Source organism: Lutjanus erythropterus, chromosome 11, assembly GCF_056507025.1.
Source record: "Lutjanus erythropterus isolate fLutEry1 chromosome 11, fLutEry1.hap2, whole genome shotgun sequence".
In the NCBI taxonomy this organism is placed as follows: Eukaryota; Metazoa; Chordata; class Actinopteri; order Lutjaniformes; family Lutjanidae; genus Lutjanus; species Lutjanus erythropterus.
Genome location: NC_139327.1, coordinates 12660664 through 12677145, shown reverse-complemented (window position 1 = coordinate 12677145; position 16482 = coordinate 12660664). Strand labels below are relative to the sequence as shown.

Genomic DNA, 16482 nt, shown 5'->3' with positions numbered 1-16482 from the left:
TGGATCAGGTTTACAGATCAGATAAATGATGTGCTCAAGTTATTTTCATGGTTTTTAGAAAGAATATTCAGGCTTTGCAGACACTCTTGAGGTTTGATACTCAGAACCAATGAAGGCAAATCTACAGTAGGTCAGGGTCGTGCGATCGTGTTTTCTGGTTCATGAGTTTCCAGGCTAGTGAGTGCAGAACAAGTTGGTTGTGTTACTTGAGTGTGCAATGGGACGGCCTCGGAGTATTGAGCTTCGCAGTAAACAGTTCTGGGAAACAAAAGCACAGACCAGTTTTCTAGGTCAGTTAAAGGAGAGGAAATGAGTAATCCTGGAGGTATTTCAGAGGTGGAGAGGAGCTTTTTAAAATATTTTCCTTGATGTGCTCAACAAAGAAAAGTTCTCTATCTGAGACAATTCACCAGAGTTTAACAGATTAATTTGGGCAACTATCTCATCATTAAAATAAAGTCAGGAAACTCTGTTGTAGACTGCTAAGGATCTTCAAACTAAGTCTTCTTTGTGTTATTATGTTGTTGCTGCGTCATTGTTTTCTCAAAGCTAGTTTGTTTCCCTTCACATTTCTGAATGACTCATTTAATAAACATTATTAACTCTTTAATAAGCTGTAAATTGAAAGTGCTCACTCTCAATAAACTAATAAACAACTCTATAAATGCTAGATTTGCTTTTGATACAATGCAGGAAATTGAGCTCACCCCTGCTGGGTGAATATCTGTAAGCACATCCTCAAAGGTAAAAGCATCAGCTTTTATGTCACCAGGGAAATGAAAGTGAAAAACAGGTTATCCATAATAGTTTGAGCATTAATTAGTTACCTTGAAGTCATGAAAAGACATGAAGAAATGTATTTAAGGCTTGTGTTTTAGATTGAACGGGACAGCACTGAAGGATTAGAGGATGGAGATAAGCATATTGCTTTGTAGGAGGGGAGGGACAGAGGAAGCACATGCACACTTAAGATAGTACTGGATTGTGCTTTGCATTTAATGGCGAATCACACAAGTCAGGCAGTGCCACTGCACATTCTGCAGAGGCTCTTGTTACCGGCTAGTCTTTGAAAAAGTGTCATTTTCTAAAGCGTTTGGAGCACATTCACCACATTAACTGCAGGTGACCTTGAATTTAATAACTGCTGAAGTGCTTAATTCATGAAATGGATTGTTGATAAATTACCAGCAAGACTAAAGCTACAAATCCAAATCACATACTGTTTATTTATTTTTTTTTTTTACTTTTGGAGCTTTCCTTACAAAGTATGTACTATTGCATACAGTATTGTTCAATGGGAACATACTACTTATAACACTGCACCTTAAACTTCGACCCTATTCCTCATACATCCGTCACAGTCCATAGTTCTAAATTTTGAGTAAAAAGTATGGGATTTAGAGCGCAGCTTTATCGTGCTGTCATCTTTCATTGCGGCTGCTGTCATCTTCAATGAGCTGTCATCTGTCTGTGCTTTCTCAATGGTTCAGTCAATAGGCTTATTCAAGATGAGCCAGGCCTGCTCAGAATCTAACAGCTGCGATCGGCGCACAATTCGAGTCGGTTAAATTTGTGGCCATCTTGATCTGATGTCAAGCACACGTGAGCAGTGATTACCTCACGAGATTAAGGCAGCCACAGTTTTTTTTTTCAGACGTCACAGTAGCTCTCAGCCGACTAAAAGCAGCGAAGCACCTAGCTGTGAGCAATGACACTAGTGGCTCTGAACAGGTCTTTGTTTTGACAAACACCACATGTTGTAGAAATGTAATTGTAATATTTAATGCCAGATATATTAGTCTTATGTTGTGGAATGAAGGACTAATCTGTTCAAAAGCATATACTGTGGGGTTTATAATAATAAAGGTTATTTATATGTCATTTATCAAAAAGAGCAGTTACAAGGCGGACATAAAAAGAACAAAGGATCATGGGACAGTTTGATCATTGATCAAGAGGACAGCCATAACTATCTGAAGGTGGTCTGCAGACAACAGGTAGCCTGCACATGGATCTTGCAGGCTGTAAACAGTTCTGTCACCTCCTGTAAATTCTCTGGAGGGTTGCGGGTTCAGCAGAATCTCCATGGCTCTAGGGAAAAAGCCGGTCCTTAGCCTGTTGGTTCATGTGCAGATGGTTTTGCGCCTCCCTGAGGGGAGGGTGGTAAAAAGGGAGGGGTTTTTCATGATCTTAGAGGCCCATTTGAGGTTAAAGCTTGAGTAGATGTCTCCCAGGTTTGGGAGCGGGGTGCAGACAACCCACAAAGCTGCTTTAACCATCAGTAGATCTTTGCTGTCCACAGCAGTGCAACCAGAGTACCAGACTGTGCAGCGGTCACCTCACCTCAGGGTCTTCAGGAAAAAACAAAACAAAAAACAGGCACCTTCTTGACCAGTTGGGAGGTTTCAATTCAGGTCTTCTGATATCCCAGGAACCTGGACAATAGATACACAGTCCAGTGTGGTGTGTTTTTTTGTTTTTTCCTGAGGTCAATGATGATGTCTTTTGTTTTTTGTGTGTTAGGGATCAGGCCAAATCAGGTTGTCCTAGCACCATGCAGACACTGTCTGGACCCCATCCCTGTAGGCTGTTTTGTTATTATTGGATATCAGACCCACTAAGGTCATGTTGCCAACCAATTTAATTAGGGGTTTGAAGCAGTTAGGTACTTTTTCAATACCTTTTTTGTTAAAAATGGTTTGACATTAGAATTTCACAATGTCCAGTACTTGTTGTAGGTCAATATTAATGTGTTTGCACAGAAAGTGAAGTGAATTTTTGCCTTGCACAGACACCAAGGCTGTGTATTTGTGTTCAGTTCAGGCTCTGAACTTCACACACAAGAGACTTCACCTCTTTCTGTTATCTCCCTCCAGTCTCACTTCTTTTTCCTCTGTCCTCTCTGTACGTTTATGAAGTACATCAGATCAGAGTAGAATCCGATGTGACTCTGGATGTTAATATTCCTCCACAAGCTCGGGCTCTGCCTCCGGCTCTCTCCACCAAAGCTCCCCAGGATACACTGCCTTGTGACCATGAACGTGAGCAAAAGTTTGTGCCAATCCATCTTGTACAGATATTTCACTAGATATGTGAAAATTCTGACTGCTTGTAGTGCTAGATGAGAAGTCAGGGGATCACAAAATGTTATCAGGATTCATCCTCTGGGTTTCATGGCAATCCATTCATCCATTGTTAAAATATTTCATTCTGTACCAAGGTGGTGGACCGACCAACCGCCATTGCCATCCCTAGGGCCACGCCGCTAGCATGGCTAAAAACGAGCAGCATAAATGCGTAGGAAAACTGTTAAAACTGAGATGTGCCTTGACAAAGCACACTCTATACCCTAGGCATCTCATACTTTATGTCGTGTACATCCAGTGGTCCAATTACCCATCTCTGTTACATCAAGTGTCCCAGAAATGTCTGCTTCTCAGTCACCCTGAGGGCTACTCGTTCAGCCTTCACTTGGACCCCAATACGCTACATCTGCCTTTAGTGTCCGACTGTCCCCACAGGAGGGAAGATAACTGCATAATCGCGGTCAAACTCGAATATTAGGCCAATAACAAGGCACGTTGTTCAGAGTTGTGTCTGACCGCGGCAGATTTCTGCACCGTGTCACAGCAAGACCCAGAATGTGGGTTTACGATGTTGATGCTGATCTCTGTTAAGTAGGTGGGTGTGTTTCTCCACCTCGAGCCTACCCTTTCTCATTTTCTCTTGCAGACTTTTTCCTCTGTCTTTTCTTCTGCCTATAGAGTCACATCTTATTCACATGTATGCAGCGTCAGTGTTTCATGGTGGGATTTGACAGGTCTGCTCTGATGAAATGGAAAGCGATTGAGGCTGTCACAGATACTGTGTTGAAGCTTGCTTTGACAAAAATGTCAGTGATGGCCTGATCTCACCGGGGTTTTGCAGTCTCTGGGAGTAAACATTTCAGGGATATGTGAGTTTTTCAATACAGCTGTGCGTTTAAAATTCAGGAAAAGTCAAACTACAAAATGCCCGAGCACTGAGCAGTTCGAGGTCTTTTGAAGAGAACAGATGGAGGTGAATCCTGGATTCTGCATCAATCATGTTCACCTTGTTCAAAGACATGTAAGTCCAATTAAGCCCCTTTTCACCAGAATTTTAAAATGTCAGATTCTCAGCACCTTTCAGGAAAAAATAACTATACTCTTAAAATAGGGCTTGATTATTTTTCACTCAGCCCACAGGTCATCGTGTTCGCAGCGTCACAAAATGATTCATGTGCAGGGTGGAAACAACTTGAAAGCAGAACAGGCAGTCTTTCTGCACCCAAACACCCTATATTTATTTATTTTTTTGATGAAAATTGCAGCCACAGCTAACACGACAATTGAAGACTTCGGTGCCCTGCAATCATCTAACAATCAAGTGGAGAAAAGGGACCATTTTGAATTAGGAGCGACCTGTTGTATTGACCCCAGCTTCAACATGTTCATTTTGTGAGCACCGAGCAGATTACCCAGCAGGACGTGAGCATATGGTGATTGTAGGATGGGACATCATTCACTGTTGCTGCCTCATGTTGTGAAACTTGTGTTGTTAGGACTGATAGGACACGTGAAAATGAAGTTCATTGCGGTCACCCACAGCGTGACCAGTTGATTGATTTGCACACTGAGAACAGAAGTCGCATGTTTTGGTCGTGCAGAACTGCCGATTAAAATGTGTGATGTCAGTTAACACCGTGCACATGGTTTCTGTCAGCTCAGCTATAGTGACACAATGTTGACACAAGATGGGGGATTTTTACCTTTTAAGTGTTTAACTAAAATCATTATCTCTCCCTAAACAGAATCTCAAGGTATGTAGGTAATTTATTGTCACTATACAAAACAGGGTTGCATAACAAAAAGGATGTTTTAGGCTCATCATGCTACACATACATACAACATATATACAGATAATTAAAATCAGAATAGGATAGGAAAAATATAATAAAGTAAAAGAAATCAATATGCAGTTATTTATAAACATATATACATATAAAAGTAGCTCATTTTCTGAATTTGCATCTGGTTGATTCTAAATAGTTGCAACAAATTGCTGATGATAATATAGTCAACATCTTAACATAAAAAGTTTGTAATCTGGGGAACACTGTCCAGCAACTGTGACTGTACATTAAGCATCATAAATGTAAACACAAACAGAGAGTCCTGCTCCCCTCATCCTGATGGAATCTTGTGTGTTGCCTCCTGTCAGCTTGGAGTACGTTCTGCCCATCAAATGCAACAGCTTGATCCAGCCTAGCATGATAAAATTATGCGCCAGATTGCTGTTTCCTTGTGCGTGGCAGGAACAAGCTGTTTTGTGGACTGTGTTGACACCTGGTTTGATCGAAATGGTGATACTGGTGACTGAAAAATGTGCCCAGATAACCTACCAACTTGGACTGTGAACATAATCCACACAGAATGTAGATTTCCTTCAAACAATACAAGGCAAAACTATTTAGTAGTATATAAATAAATTATATGTTATGATTTTATACTATTTATATGTTGTAAATAGGGTTTGACATGAAAGAAATCATTCTATACTTTGACCAAAATGTATTTCCTCTCTCATTTCTTTCCTGAAAGTGAGCCACTGATGTTTATTTCCCTGAATGCAACTCACAATAACCATCATTTTATAATGTGTCTTAGATTTTAAAAATTCATTATGTTTTTACTGGCATGAACATAATCACCGCTACATATCCTTCATTTGTTTACTTTCTTTGTCTGTTCTAGCCTGATTATATTTGTGGAACAAAATGAACTAAGTGTCTAAGGTGTTGCACGACGAAGAGCTAAAACATGTTTTTGCCTCAGAGCTGCAGAAGCTGGAGAACGCTGAAGATAATTGGAGTTGGTATGGGATTCACAGCTCATTGCGAGTCTTACACAGGTTTCACTCCCAGCAGGGAAAGGTGAACAGCACAAAAGAAGCATAGCGAGAGGGGATAACTGACAACCCGAGAGCGAGATGGATTAGTAATTAAGACATTAATCAAATCTTTAACTAATCATTACAGTGCCCAAAGTGTGAAGAGCCAGGCTGAATGGATACACTGCCTCCAGGAAATAGCCTGTATCATTCACCACACCAGCTAGCTTCATCAGAATGTTATATCTGTTCTGCTGTGAGCCATCAAAAACCGAGGCATCATATATCACATATAACATTTCTGCACATTAATTGGGGAAACAGCTGTCTTGCACAATATCATATCTTGTCAGGGGCACTAAATCAAACCTGTCAAGCCCATCAGCTAATGTAGATAAACAACATTTGTACATCATGTTTGTAGCCGAGCAGCAACAATGGACAAATAGAGGAGTGAACTGCAGGTCTCTGCCAGGCAGTGGTTAGCACTGCTGCCTCACAGCAAGGAGGTCCTGAGTTCAAATCCCCCAGCTGGTTGGGGCAGGGCCTTTCTGTGTGGAGTTTGCATGTTCTCCTCGTGTCTGAGTGGGTTCTCTCCAGGTTCTCCGGCTTCCTCCCACAGGCCAAAGACATGCATGCTAGGTTAACTGGTGACTCTAAATTGCCCGTAGGTGTGAATGTGAGTGTGAGTGGTTGTCTGTCTCTATGTGTTAGCCCTGCAATGAACTTGTCCAGGATATACCCTCGCCTCTCGCCCAGTGTCAGCTGGAATGGGCTCCAGCCCCCTGCGACCCTTCGGGAATAAGCGGTTACAGAAAATGAATGAATATTTAGCATATGTGACAAAAATTCCCTCAAGACATTGCTCTGATATTGCGATCCCAAGAGTGAAAAGCACAAAGTCCTTCCAGCATACAGCCATGAATGTGCACAAAAATAATTAGGCTGATGGGCCCAGCAATGTGCTCTTCCACATACTCACACATACATGCACACACACAATCGCATAATCCCCTCCAATAATTTACTGCGTAGAAATAACTGGGACACAGCGATTTGTTTGGGTCGCTGCCGTCAGTTATGACATCAATTGGGCTTTTGTAATATATTTGGAAAATGAAAAAAATAATTGCTCTAAAATGGCAGATACATGGTTTGATTAAGCATGTAATTTAATGAAATACAAAGAAAAGGCTGGTACATCTGCTGTAAACCCACAAGAGATCAAATGCCTGAAATAAACCACAGACCTAAATGTCCAGATCTGTCTAATAAAACCAAATTAAAACTCAAATGTGATGGTATTATTAAAATGTGATCTAATAACCAAATGTTTAGAATTTAATGAACTCATTAATTTAAGATAAAAGGCTGCATTAATATTCTATCAGATATTAGACCCAACCTTCCTGCCATTATCAGAGAACCAGACACTGTGTCGTTTTTTAACGTCTGGACTCATTTAGACCAGTCTGCCGTACATCCTACCTTAACTGCCACCTTATCAGCCTTTCCTATCATTTTCCTCATTTCCTTTCATTCCCATCACTTTCTGAGAAGCACACTCACTTACGGGCGAAGGAGTGTTTTTTGTGTGTGTGCATGACAAGCTTGTTCTCTTGTTTTTTAATCCCTATTTTTATCTCTTTGTGCGTTACTTTCCCACAAAGCACTGCTGTGACTATCTCACAGTATATACTGAAAGTGTTCAGTAATTAACCTCGACTTGAAAACAGAGACGCATTTAGTTATGGCATATATGGTGCTGACAGTGATTTCTACATCATTAAACACACAGACAGTTTTACCTAATTCATTTCCGTTTATTGAGCTCTGCACTGCATGTGGTAGACAAGACCAGGTATATAAGAATCACATTATTCTCCATTAAATGTAACGTGATTTGACTTGCCCATTAAAACTTCTTCACCTCAGTGATACAGTAGTTGCTGTGTAGTGAAGCCCACAGTATGTGAAAGCGTACCGGATGTTTGTCTTCAGAGAGAAATTAACTGTCCCTCCATGTTTCTTGTCTGTCTCACTGTCCAACAAAAGCGCTAAATGACACAAAAATAATCTTAAAGCTAATTGTTTTTAAGTTTCTCAGAGGGCTGAAGTGAATTGGTTTAGGGTAAACCAAATTTGAAACTCATCCAGTTATGAGGGATTCTTATTGTAAAACACCTACAGTTAGCAGTTAGTCCAACATAGGAATATTAAGCGATAAAAAAATAAATAACTCTAAATCTCTTAAACCCATGTTAAAGTGAACACAACATTGCTCACTGATTTATTAGGTAATAATATTCCAAACAGTTGCTAATTACACATCGTGCAGCTACAGAGCAACATTAGCATTCACTTTGAGTCGTGTCTGTGTTCATCTCATGAGTCTAACATTCAATTGAAATGTTTGGCTCTTCAGGTGCTAAATGCTCCACCATGTTCGGCTAGTCGCTGACTTTGTTTGTCTGCCGTTTGGCGCTGGGCAGGAAGTGTTCAGTTGGTTTATCGGAGCTTTGTAGCTGAAAACCGCTGCCTGCAGCTGGAAACAAAGCCGATGAGAGCAGTGAGGCTGAACCCAGACAGTTAAGATGTGGTCCAGAAAACCGAAACAATGAGCTGAAAGACGCTGAAAGGCTTCACAGAACTGAGGGTAAGTGCTGCGTCAGTGATAATCCTCTGTGGGTTCGTCACTACAAGTGGCGTCACAATACACAGTCATCTGATTCACTGTTAGGGGAAACTTTGGCACTTTTCACGTGGATATCCAGTGTGGTAACTGTAGTCAACTGAGGCAATAAAGTCCTCAGTTTGTGAGCTGAGTTGTCCTGCTCAGGGAGCTGTGCAGCAGTGCCTACATGTACCAGGATGCATTGTACACACGCTTCTGACACCCATGTTCATGTTGCCATGTAGACGGGGCTCTAGTCAGGGCTCTTGGGGTCTAGAAACTTGTAATAGGCATTTTGCACTATTGTTTCAGATTTTGAAAATGTAAAAAGACAAATTAATAATGAAAATGATCTTTAATGGAGCTCTAGACATACGCTGTATTGTTTTTAATGTCGTTTATCCAGTTGTCAGGTTTAGGGTCTCATTATATTTAGGTCATTTGTCAGTTGAAACAGGATAAATACAAATACTTAATAGATTTTAAATAAATATGATTGGTGTTTAAAGACACATACAGCTTATCTTCAATGATCCACTTCTAATCCCGCCAAAGACTGTTGTGGTATGACTTTCTTTCTCTCTCCCATCTACTGTTTGCCAAGTCTCTACTTTCTAATAAAGGCAGCATGCCAAAAAAATATATGAACGGGCATAAAAAAGGGATCTGTATTGCACTTGTGGAGAGTGATTCTGTATTCATGAATGTATTTGTAACACTGTCATCCAGGTGCCATGAATGTGTTTTAAAGTGTCGTTTAAATTACAGTTGTTTGCTACAGTAAATCCATTCATGATCTTCACTGCTATAAAAAAAAAGATATTGGAAAACTAGTGTTGGGTAGAAGCTCTGCTCAGTCTCCTCTGTCAAGGAGAAATCAATCACTCCGTCCCTGGAGGAACACCAGCTGGCATTTGAACTGATTGTGCCATTTGGCCCAGTGTGGAGATTGACTATGCGTTTCCTCATTCTTGTCTTTCAATCTTCAAATTAATTCCCTGTGTTTACAGGAGATTTCTGTCCAAAAGACGCAAACAAAAGACGGCATCGCCCAGCTGGGCCAATCATGCTTTTGTCTATTTATTCATCGCTGAAATCTTTTTACATTGTTTGGGATGAGACTTGGCAATGTTGTTGGATGTCATACATAAGAGACTTGTGGACTAAAGTGCCAAACGTAGTGTATAACTGTGGTAATGGACATTTAAATGGTCCAGGGTCGTTCTGTGCCAGGATAGAAAAAACTTTCTTGTAGTGTTGCCGGAAAGTTGTGGTCGAGCAGACACAGGGCACAGAACAATAAATCACCAAATAGTGTGTGCTAGTGTCTGTGTGTGTGTTCATCAGTCTTTCTTGTGACCTGGAGAGTCCTTTGTCATCTGCACTGGGCATCTAATTCATGACCAAACTACAATGGGGTATAATTAGCATAAAAAAATAGATAAATCACTTTTTAGGTCAGTTTTTTCAATAGATGTGCAGACACTGTAGACACCTTAGACATTAATTAACAGATGCTTCAATTATATGAGGAACATAACTCAGTAATAATCATAATTGGCTGGGCAATATATTGCTAAATGTTGATATTATGATATGAAACTACATATCATCTTAGATTTGGGATACTGGATGGAGTTTTAAAGGCTGCATTACAGTAAAGTGATGTAATTTTCTCAACTTACCAGTAGGGTTGGGTACCATACTCTGTACTTTCAACTCACTCAAAGCAGACAATAATCACTGCAATGTTTTCGAAATACAAAGCTTGTGAGGGCAACATGTCTAACCAAACAACATATATCTAAAAGCTGAAGAGTGTGCGAATAATGTTAGCACACCTGCAGCCTTCCTTTAAAAACTTTAAATTAACCCTCCACGGACAACAAAACTTTAAGTGAGGCATCTCTTCAGGTCATGAAGTAGCTTGTTGGATAAGTTAATATACAGTACTTACACACCACATTATTGCATTAGCTTTTATGTCAGTTCAACTTATTGTCGTGATGAATTGGAAATCACAAAAAACAAATTGCTTCAGCATTGATAACTGGTTAAAAGACCTCATGGATTTATTAAAGGAATTTGACCACGGAGATTATGGATCCTGGATTTTTATAATATATCCGGAAAAAATGGTCCATGACTGTACTTTAATTGATCGAATTTAATTGATTTCCAAAAATCTACTTGTGTTTATATTTTGCTGTGATAAAAATCAATATAAGTATTTGGTGAAAAATCGGGTTATTTGGTTTTGTCCACATTGCCAAGCCCTGCTCAATATGTATAAAAAATAAAGACAGTAGTTGAGTAAAATGTGTCTGTGACACTCTCTGCAGGCTTTATTAAGAACACTGTTGTGAGCACAGATGCTGTGTTGTTGTTTTTTTTTTTTCAGTGGTACTGTAGGTATGCAGGCTGCCACCACCGGGAGGTCAATCACATCAATTAACAGACGTCCATCCTGCGCCGTTTAGAGGAGTCCTGTTGATGTGTTGAGTGGAAGCTGTACACCTCCCCCGCTGAGGATGATGGCCTCCTGTTGTTAAAGCCACTGAGAAATGACTTTTAAGTTTTTCACTCGGAGAGAGGCCAGTTTACAGCTCACCAGTGAACAGCACAGTACGCGAGCCCTTTCACCATATGAGCAAAAGCACAAAGCGAACTGAAGAGAAACACATACGGCGTGTTTTATTGATCGCTGATAATGTGTACTGTTGCGTGAGATACAGACAGCTTACTTCCATCCCACTCTGTTAACACGGCTGCAGCCAGTCTGCACCGCCACTGCACGCAGCTGATGAGGGGAGTCTGTTGCTAGGACACCAAGTCCTATTGAATGAATAATGTGAAATAAATTCCTTTTGACTGGCTACTTCCTGCATTCATTTTACTTTATTTACTTTTTGTGGGTTGGTGACAACACAGGAAGACTTTGTTGCATATTAATAAAACATGAAACAGATGTATTACAAGGTTTCTCGCTGAGGCTCATTTGTGTCTCAGTCCATGGTTAGGCTTTGAAAGATAAACACTGCCTTGTTAACAGAGTAGTAATTATATGAGGCAGGAATACATAATTTCAAAAATAGAACATACTCGACAATAACTGTATGACATGTATAATTGTATAGCGTTGCATAGAGGATAAATGTGCTGGCCAATTCACTTTTGCTTTTTTGTTGAAGCTGTTAACAGATGGTAAAGCACAGCACACACCTGTGCAGCTCTTATTGAAAACGATGACTGAGAGCAGTTTCACATACACTCTCCACAAGCTTTAAATTCCACATTTGTTATAAGTCACTTTTTATCACTTGTTTACTATGCAAGCAAAAAGAACATCTTTGGATTTTTATTATGGTTTTATAGTTTGTGGGTTAGCTTTTCTTTTTTCCTTTAATCCCTTCAGACATGGCGTCTTTCTGAAAATAACCACAGTGACTGAAAATGTCAGTCAATTCATGATGCATCATCATATTCATGCATGTCCCATAGTACCAGTAATCAGTGAAGTTTTACGTACCTTTTGCATTGTAGCGGTAAAAACACAGGTGTAAGTTATAAGATTTACATTGACTGAGCATTTGCAATACTAATAATGAATGGAATGCAGCCGTCATTAGTGTTATTATTTCCACCTGTGCCTGAACTGCTCTGACAAGTCAAAATGCCTGCTGCAAAAAGTGTCTATTAATGTTTAAGGGTTAAATGTTGCTACCAAATGGATTATCTTTATGTAACCAGTAGGGGTGCAGAGAGATGCCATCATTTGTTTCTCTATCTCTATTCGAATAGGAGAGCAGATGTGGGCGTGGTTTACACTGGAAGTCACTAACATTCATAACAATTCATAAGTTTACTGTTTAGAAATGCTTTGGTATTATTTTATAATCATATAATAATAACAAACAACTTCAGGTTGAAGAAATACCTGTTTCTGTTGCATTATTTGTGCTTTCCGGAATAACATATTCAGATTCAGTAGCATCCCTAGCAACCAGTGCCAGATCTCAGCTCTGTAAACTGTTATCTTGCCAACTAATCTTTTGCTCTCTCTGCCCCTCAGGAGTACACCATCGATGTCTTCTTCCGTCAGAGTTGGAGGGACGAGAGGCTGAAGTTTGATGGGCCCATGCAAGTCTTGCCCCTCAACAACCTCCTGGCCAGTAAAATCTGGACTCCTGACACCTTCTTCCACAATGGAAAGAAATCTGTGGCCCACAACATGACCACGCCTAACAAACTGCTACGACTAGTTGACAACGGCACCCTCCTCTACACGATGAGGTGAGCCACTTTTGAAATTACACTGCCACTTCTTTGTTCGGTATTATTGTACTTTAACAAAACTAAGAATCTATAGCTATGCTAGTCATTCTGTGAGGCTGTACATGCAGATGTTTAGCAGGTATAATGTTGGCCTTGTTCACCTGCTTGGGCAGCATCTACTTTTTCATACTTTCATACCTTACTGACATTCAAGCGGCGTACGCAGTAGTATTTGTGTAAAACAGCTCAATCAGACTCCCTCAGATAGTACTCCCTCAGTGAAGGCGGTGCTGATCATCATAGTGACACTATTTCAGCAGTTGGGAAACAACACACTCAGTGAATAAAGGCTGCAGATCGCAGCAAAGCTCCTGACAAACTGAAACCTAAACTGTACATTTACTGCCTGACCGACAGCTTCACTGCTCACCTTTTCCTCTGCTCAGCCCACATTCACCCCCACTCTCTCTGTCATGCTCGCTCAACTATTACACATTCAATACACTATGAACCAGTGTTTGCTGGTTCATGTTATCAGGACTAAACCCCAAATACTCCAAAACGGAGGCAGAGGCATTCTTCTTTTCTTAAAAGTTAGTCCTGTAACTTTATCCCCGAGGTAACATGTTTCTCAGCCCATCTAATCTGCCAGTACAGAGACTGACCTCTGGTGGCTTGTGCTGCATGCTGTATCACAATATTTTTGACAGAAGTGAAAATTATACCATCACCATTTCTTAATATCCTGGTATATTGTAATACCTTGATCCCATCCCAGTTCCCCATCTTGGATTAGTGTGTTAGCATGCTAACATTGCTGACAACTAAACACAAAGTACAGCTGAAGCTGGCAGGCATTAGTGTTCAGTACATGTACAAATGAATCTTTAACACGGACTCTTCAAGCTGAACTGACTACTAGTGACTGAGAGCACTGTTTTTAGCTCATCTGTGATTCACAGTACGTTACTGCCTGGATTAAAGCTAAGTGACAGGCAACACCACACAAACAATCATGACGTGCTGCTGTGTTGCAAATATTTGGTCCGTGAGCCAAGAAACAGTGTTTGTTCAAGCTTAGTTTTGTACTGAAATGGACAAAACAGCTTGAACAAACTATAGACTGCACTTACTACTGAACTGATATCCATCAGAACCAGCATAAAATAAAACTGTGTAATGCAAGATGATACAACCGATAAGCTTAGAACAGGGGTCCTCATCATTGGGTCCTTTCTCATTTTTACTGCAGCTGCTGAGATAGCAGCAGTTGTAGCATGGCTAATGTTAGCTGTGGTAGCCTCACTGTCTGCACTTTCACCAGTGGTTTCTGTGGTGGACGGCAGGCCTACGCCAGAGTCGCTTGCTCGTGACGTTACAAAACAATTCTTGCGACTCCCTAAGAGTGTCTACACTTTGGTTAATAATACAGCAAAGAGCGATTTAGTAGGTTATCTAGCGTTTGTCAGTGTTGTGTAAATTAAATATTTTAGGTTTCCTTTACAAATGGGTCAATTTATCTTTGCTAATAATGTGTTAGATTTATGCTCATGTGTATTTTCAGACATCTTTAAATTTTGAAAGAAAAAAATTGGCAGACCCCCTGCTGTAACTCTGACGACCCCCTAGGGGTCGCTGACTAACTGATGAAGACACATGGCTTATAAAGAGGGTGAATAAACTACATAGTTAGTGACAACATATGAGTTTTTTAACTCAAACAGAATGATTCAAATCAGCAAAATACAGTACATAATTTACACCTGTAGTGGTAATTTCATATTTGTCATAGTTGGTTGCTGGTAGTTGGTCATGAACCACAGTACTGGATGAAATGAAATTCTGACCTGTTTAATTTAGTGACAGTTCACCCAGTAGTTATTAAGACATAACAATTAAAACCATAAATTTCAACCTCATGGTGGTGGTAGATAAAAAATCAAGGGATTAAAACTAAAGTTGTGCTCAGCTGATCATTTTTGATCAATTCATTTGTCTGAGTGTCAGATAACCAACCAGTCACAGCTGCATGTGTATGTTTCACACAAAACAATTCAATGAATAATCACTTCATCACCGTAGTCACTGTGTGTATGTTGTGCCTACAGACAGACACTGTATATAGCAGCCAGTGAGTACCATTATCCACAGGACCAGAGCAAAAATAATCCATTGGTTTTCAATCCATCTAACCATCAAATCTGTCACTCCATCTGCCTTCCCAGCGCCTTTGTGTCAGAGCCTTGAATCACTTGAAAAGAAATATTTTTATGACGCTCGTCCACAAGGTCAGTATTGATTTTCAAGGGTGTGAATGAAATAGCGGGAAAAAATTATTCTGTTGTGCCACATGAGTAGATTTGATGTGGTTGCAGTTCTGCCAAGGCCAAGAAAGACATCTGAGCTCTAATGGAGCATTACAAGGACTGTTGTGTTTACATAACTGAGTAAATGTGTGTGGAAAGATGATGAAGATGTCTGGTAAAGCAAAGTATGATAAACCTCTGACAGACAAAACAAAATGCCTTTATTAGGAAGCAGCTCATTGGACATCACATATCCAGTTTGAAGCTATTTCTACAACATATTTCTATTCAATTTAAGGCTACCAACCCTCCAATCAATGTGGATTAGTTATGGCAATAAAGGCAACAAATTATTCTTTTGACCATTTGACCAGGAGACATCTGTAATATATTTACAGTAAAAAAAAAAAAACACAAAATGACCATGATATATCAGGAAGAAAACATGCTGAATTAAAAAAATATTTGCTTCTCTAACAACAATGCCACAGCCGTGGTGTCCTCTTTTGAAATGTCTAGTCCAGTCCATAACTTGTGTTTTCTTTTGCCTGTTTCATGTTAAAATTAATGGTGAATGTTCGCAGAATTAGTTAATGTCTGTTTATGGCTCCTGAGAAAAGTTTATAATGGTTAATGTTAATGTTGTGTGCTAATATGTCAATATGTTAATGAGTCTGGCAGGCAGGGAAGTTGGCAGGCATCTAACTTTAAGTCCAGAGTGTATTTTCGGAGCAGTAGGCTTTGGTTTTAAGGATGGCTTTACATTTACAGACATTTGACAGTTTAGAAGAACTTAATATTTAACTGCAGTACTAGTTTTTGGATGCACAGTTGTTACATATGAGTTTTTTAACTGACACCATACAAAAGATAAGAAATCCTAAGGCTAATATGCAATGTGTTTTTTGAAAAGTGCTTGCAAGAATTTTATAAGCGTTCAATTCATGGGCTACCTTAATGGAGCGTTGGATGATGAGTTGAAGCAGGTCTAAAAGAAAAATTTGCTCATATTGTTAACACTGGATAACACTCCAAAGGAGAGTGTGATAACACCTTTTTCCTGAGCACACCTGACAGGTATTAGGCTTTAGAATATAAATCCATCTATTTTTATAGGAGAAATTTAGTGTGAGGTGTATCACCGTAGTACCTTGTGTTGATTTACACTTCTTGCTAAACAACTGCCTAAATCCCTTTAATCAGCCCGTCCACAGCATCTGAACTGACAAATGCTGCGAAGGCATCCGCTCTGCAGGATTGCGTCATTATTTTTAAATTGAGGGAGCTGGTATTGTCTGCCAGGGCTGCTGCAGTCTC

The 16482-nt window shown here is 39.9% G+C and overlaps 1 protein-coding gene across 2 annotated transcripts in view; it reads left to right on the top strand.

The window, feature by feature from the left end:
* gabra3 (gamma-aminobutyric acid type A receptor subunit alpha3) overlaps positions 1-16482 on the top strand; it is a 130102-nt gene that overhangs the window by 87032 nt on the left and 26588 nt on the right. For both annotated transcript variants that reach the window (XM_084730844.1, XM_084730845.1), the window contains exon 5: positions 12657-12877. In XM_084730844.1, coding sequence (XP_084586970.1) covers positions 12657-12877 — 221 coding nt within the window. The remainder of the gene's footprint in view (positions 1-12656; positions 12878-16482) is intronic.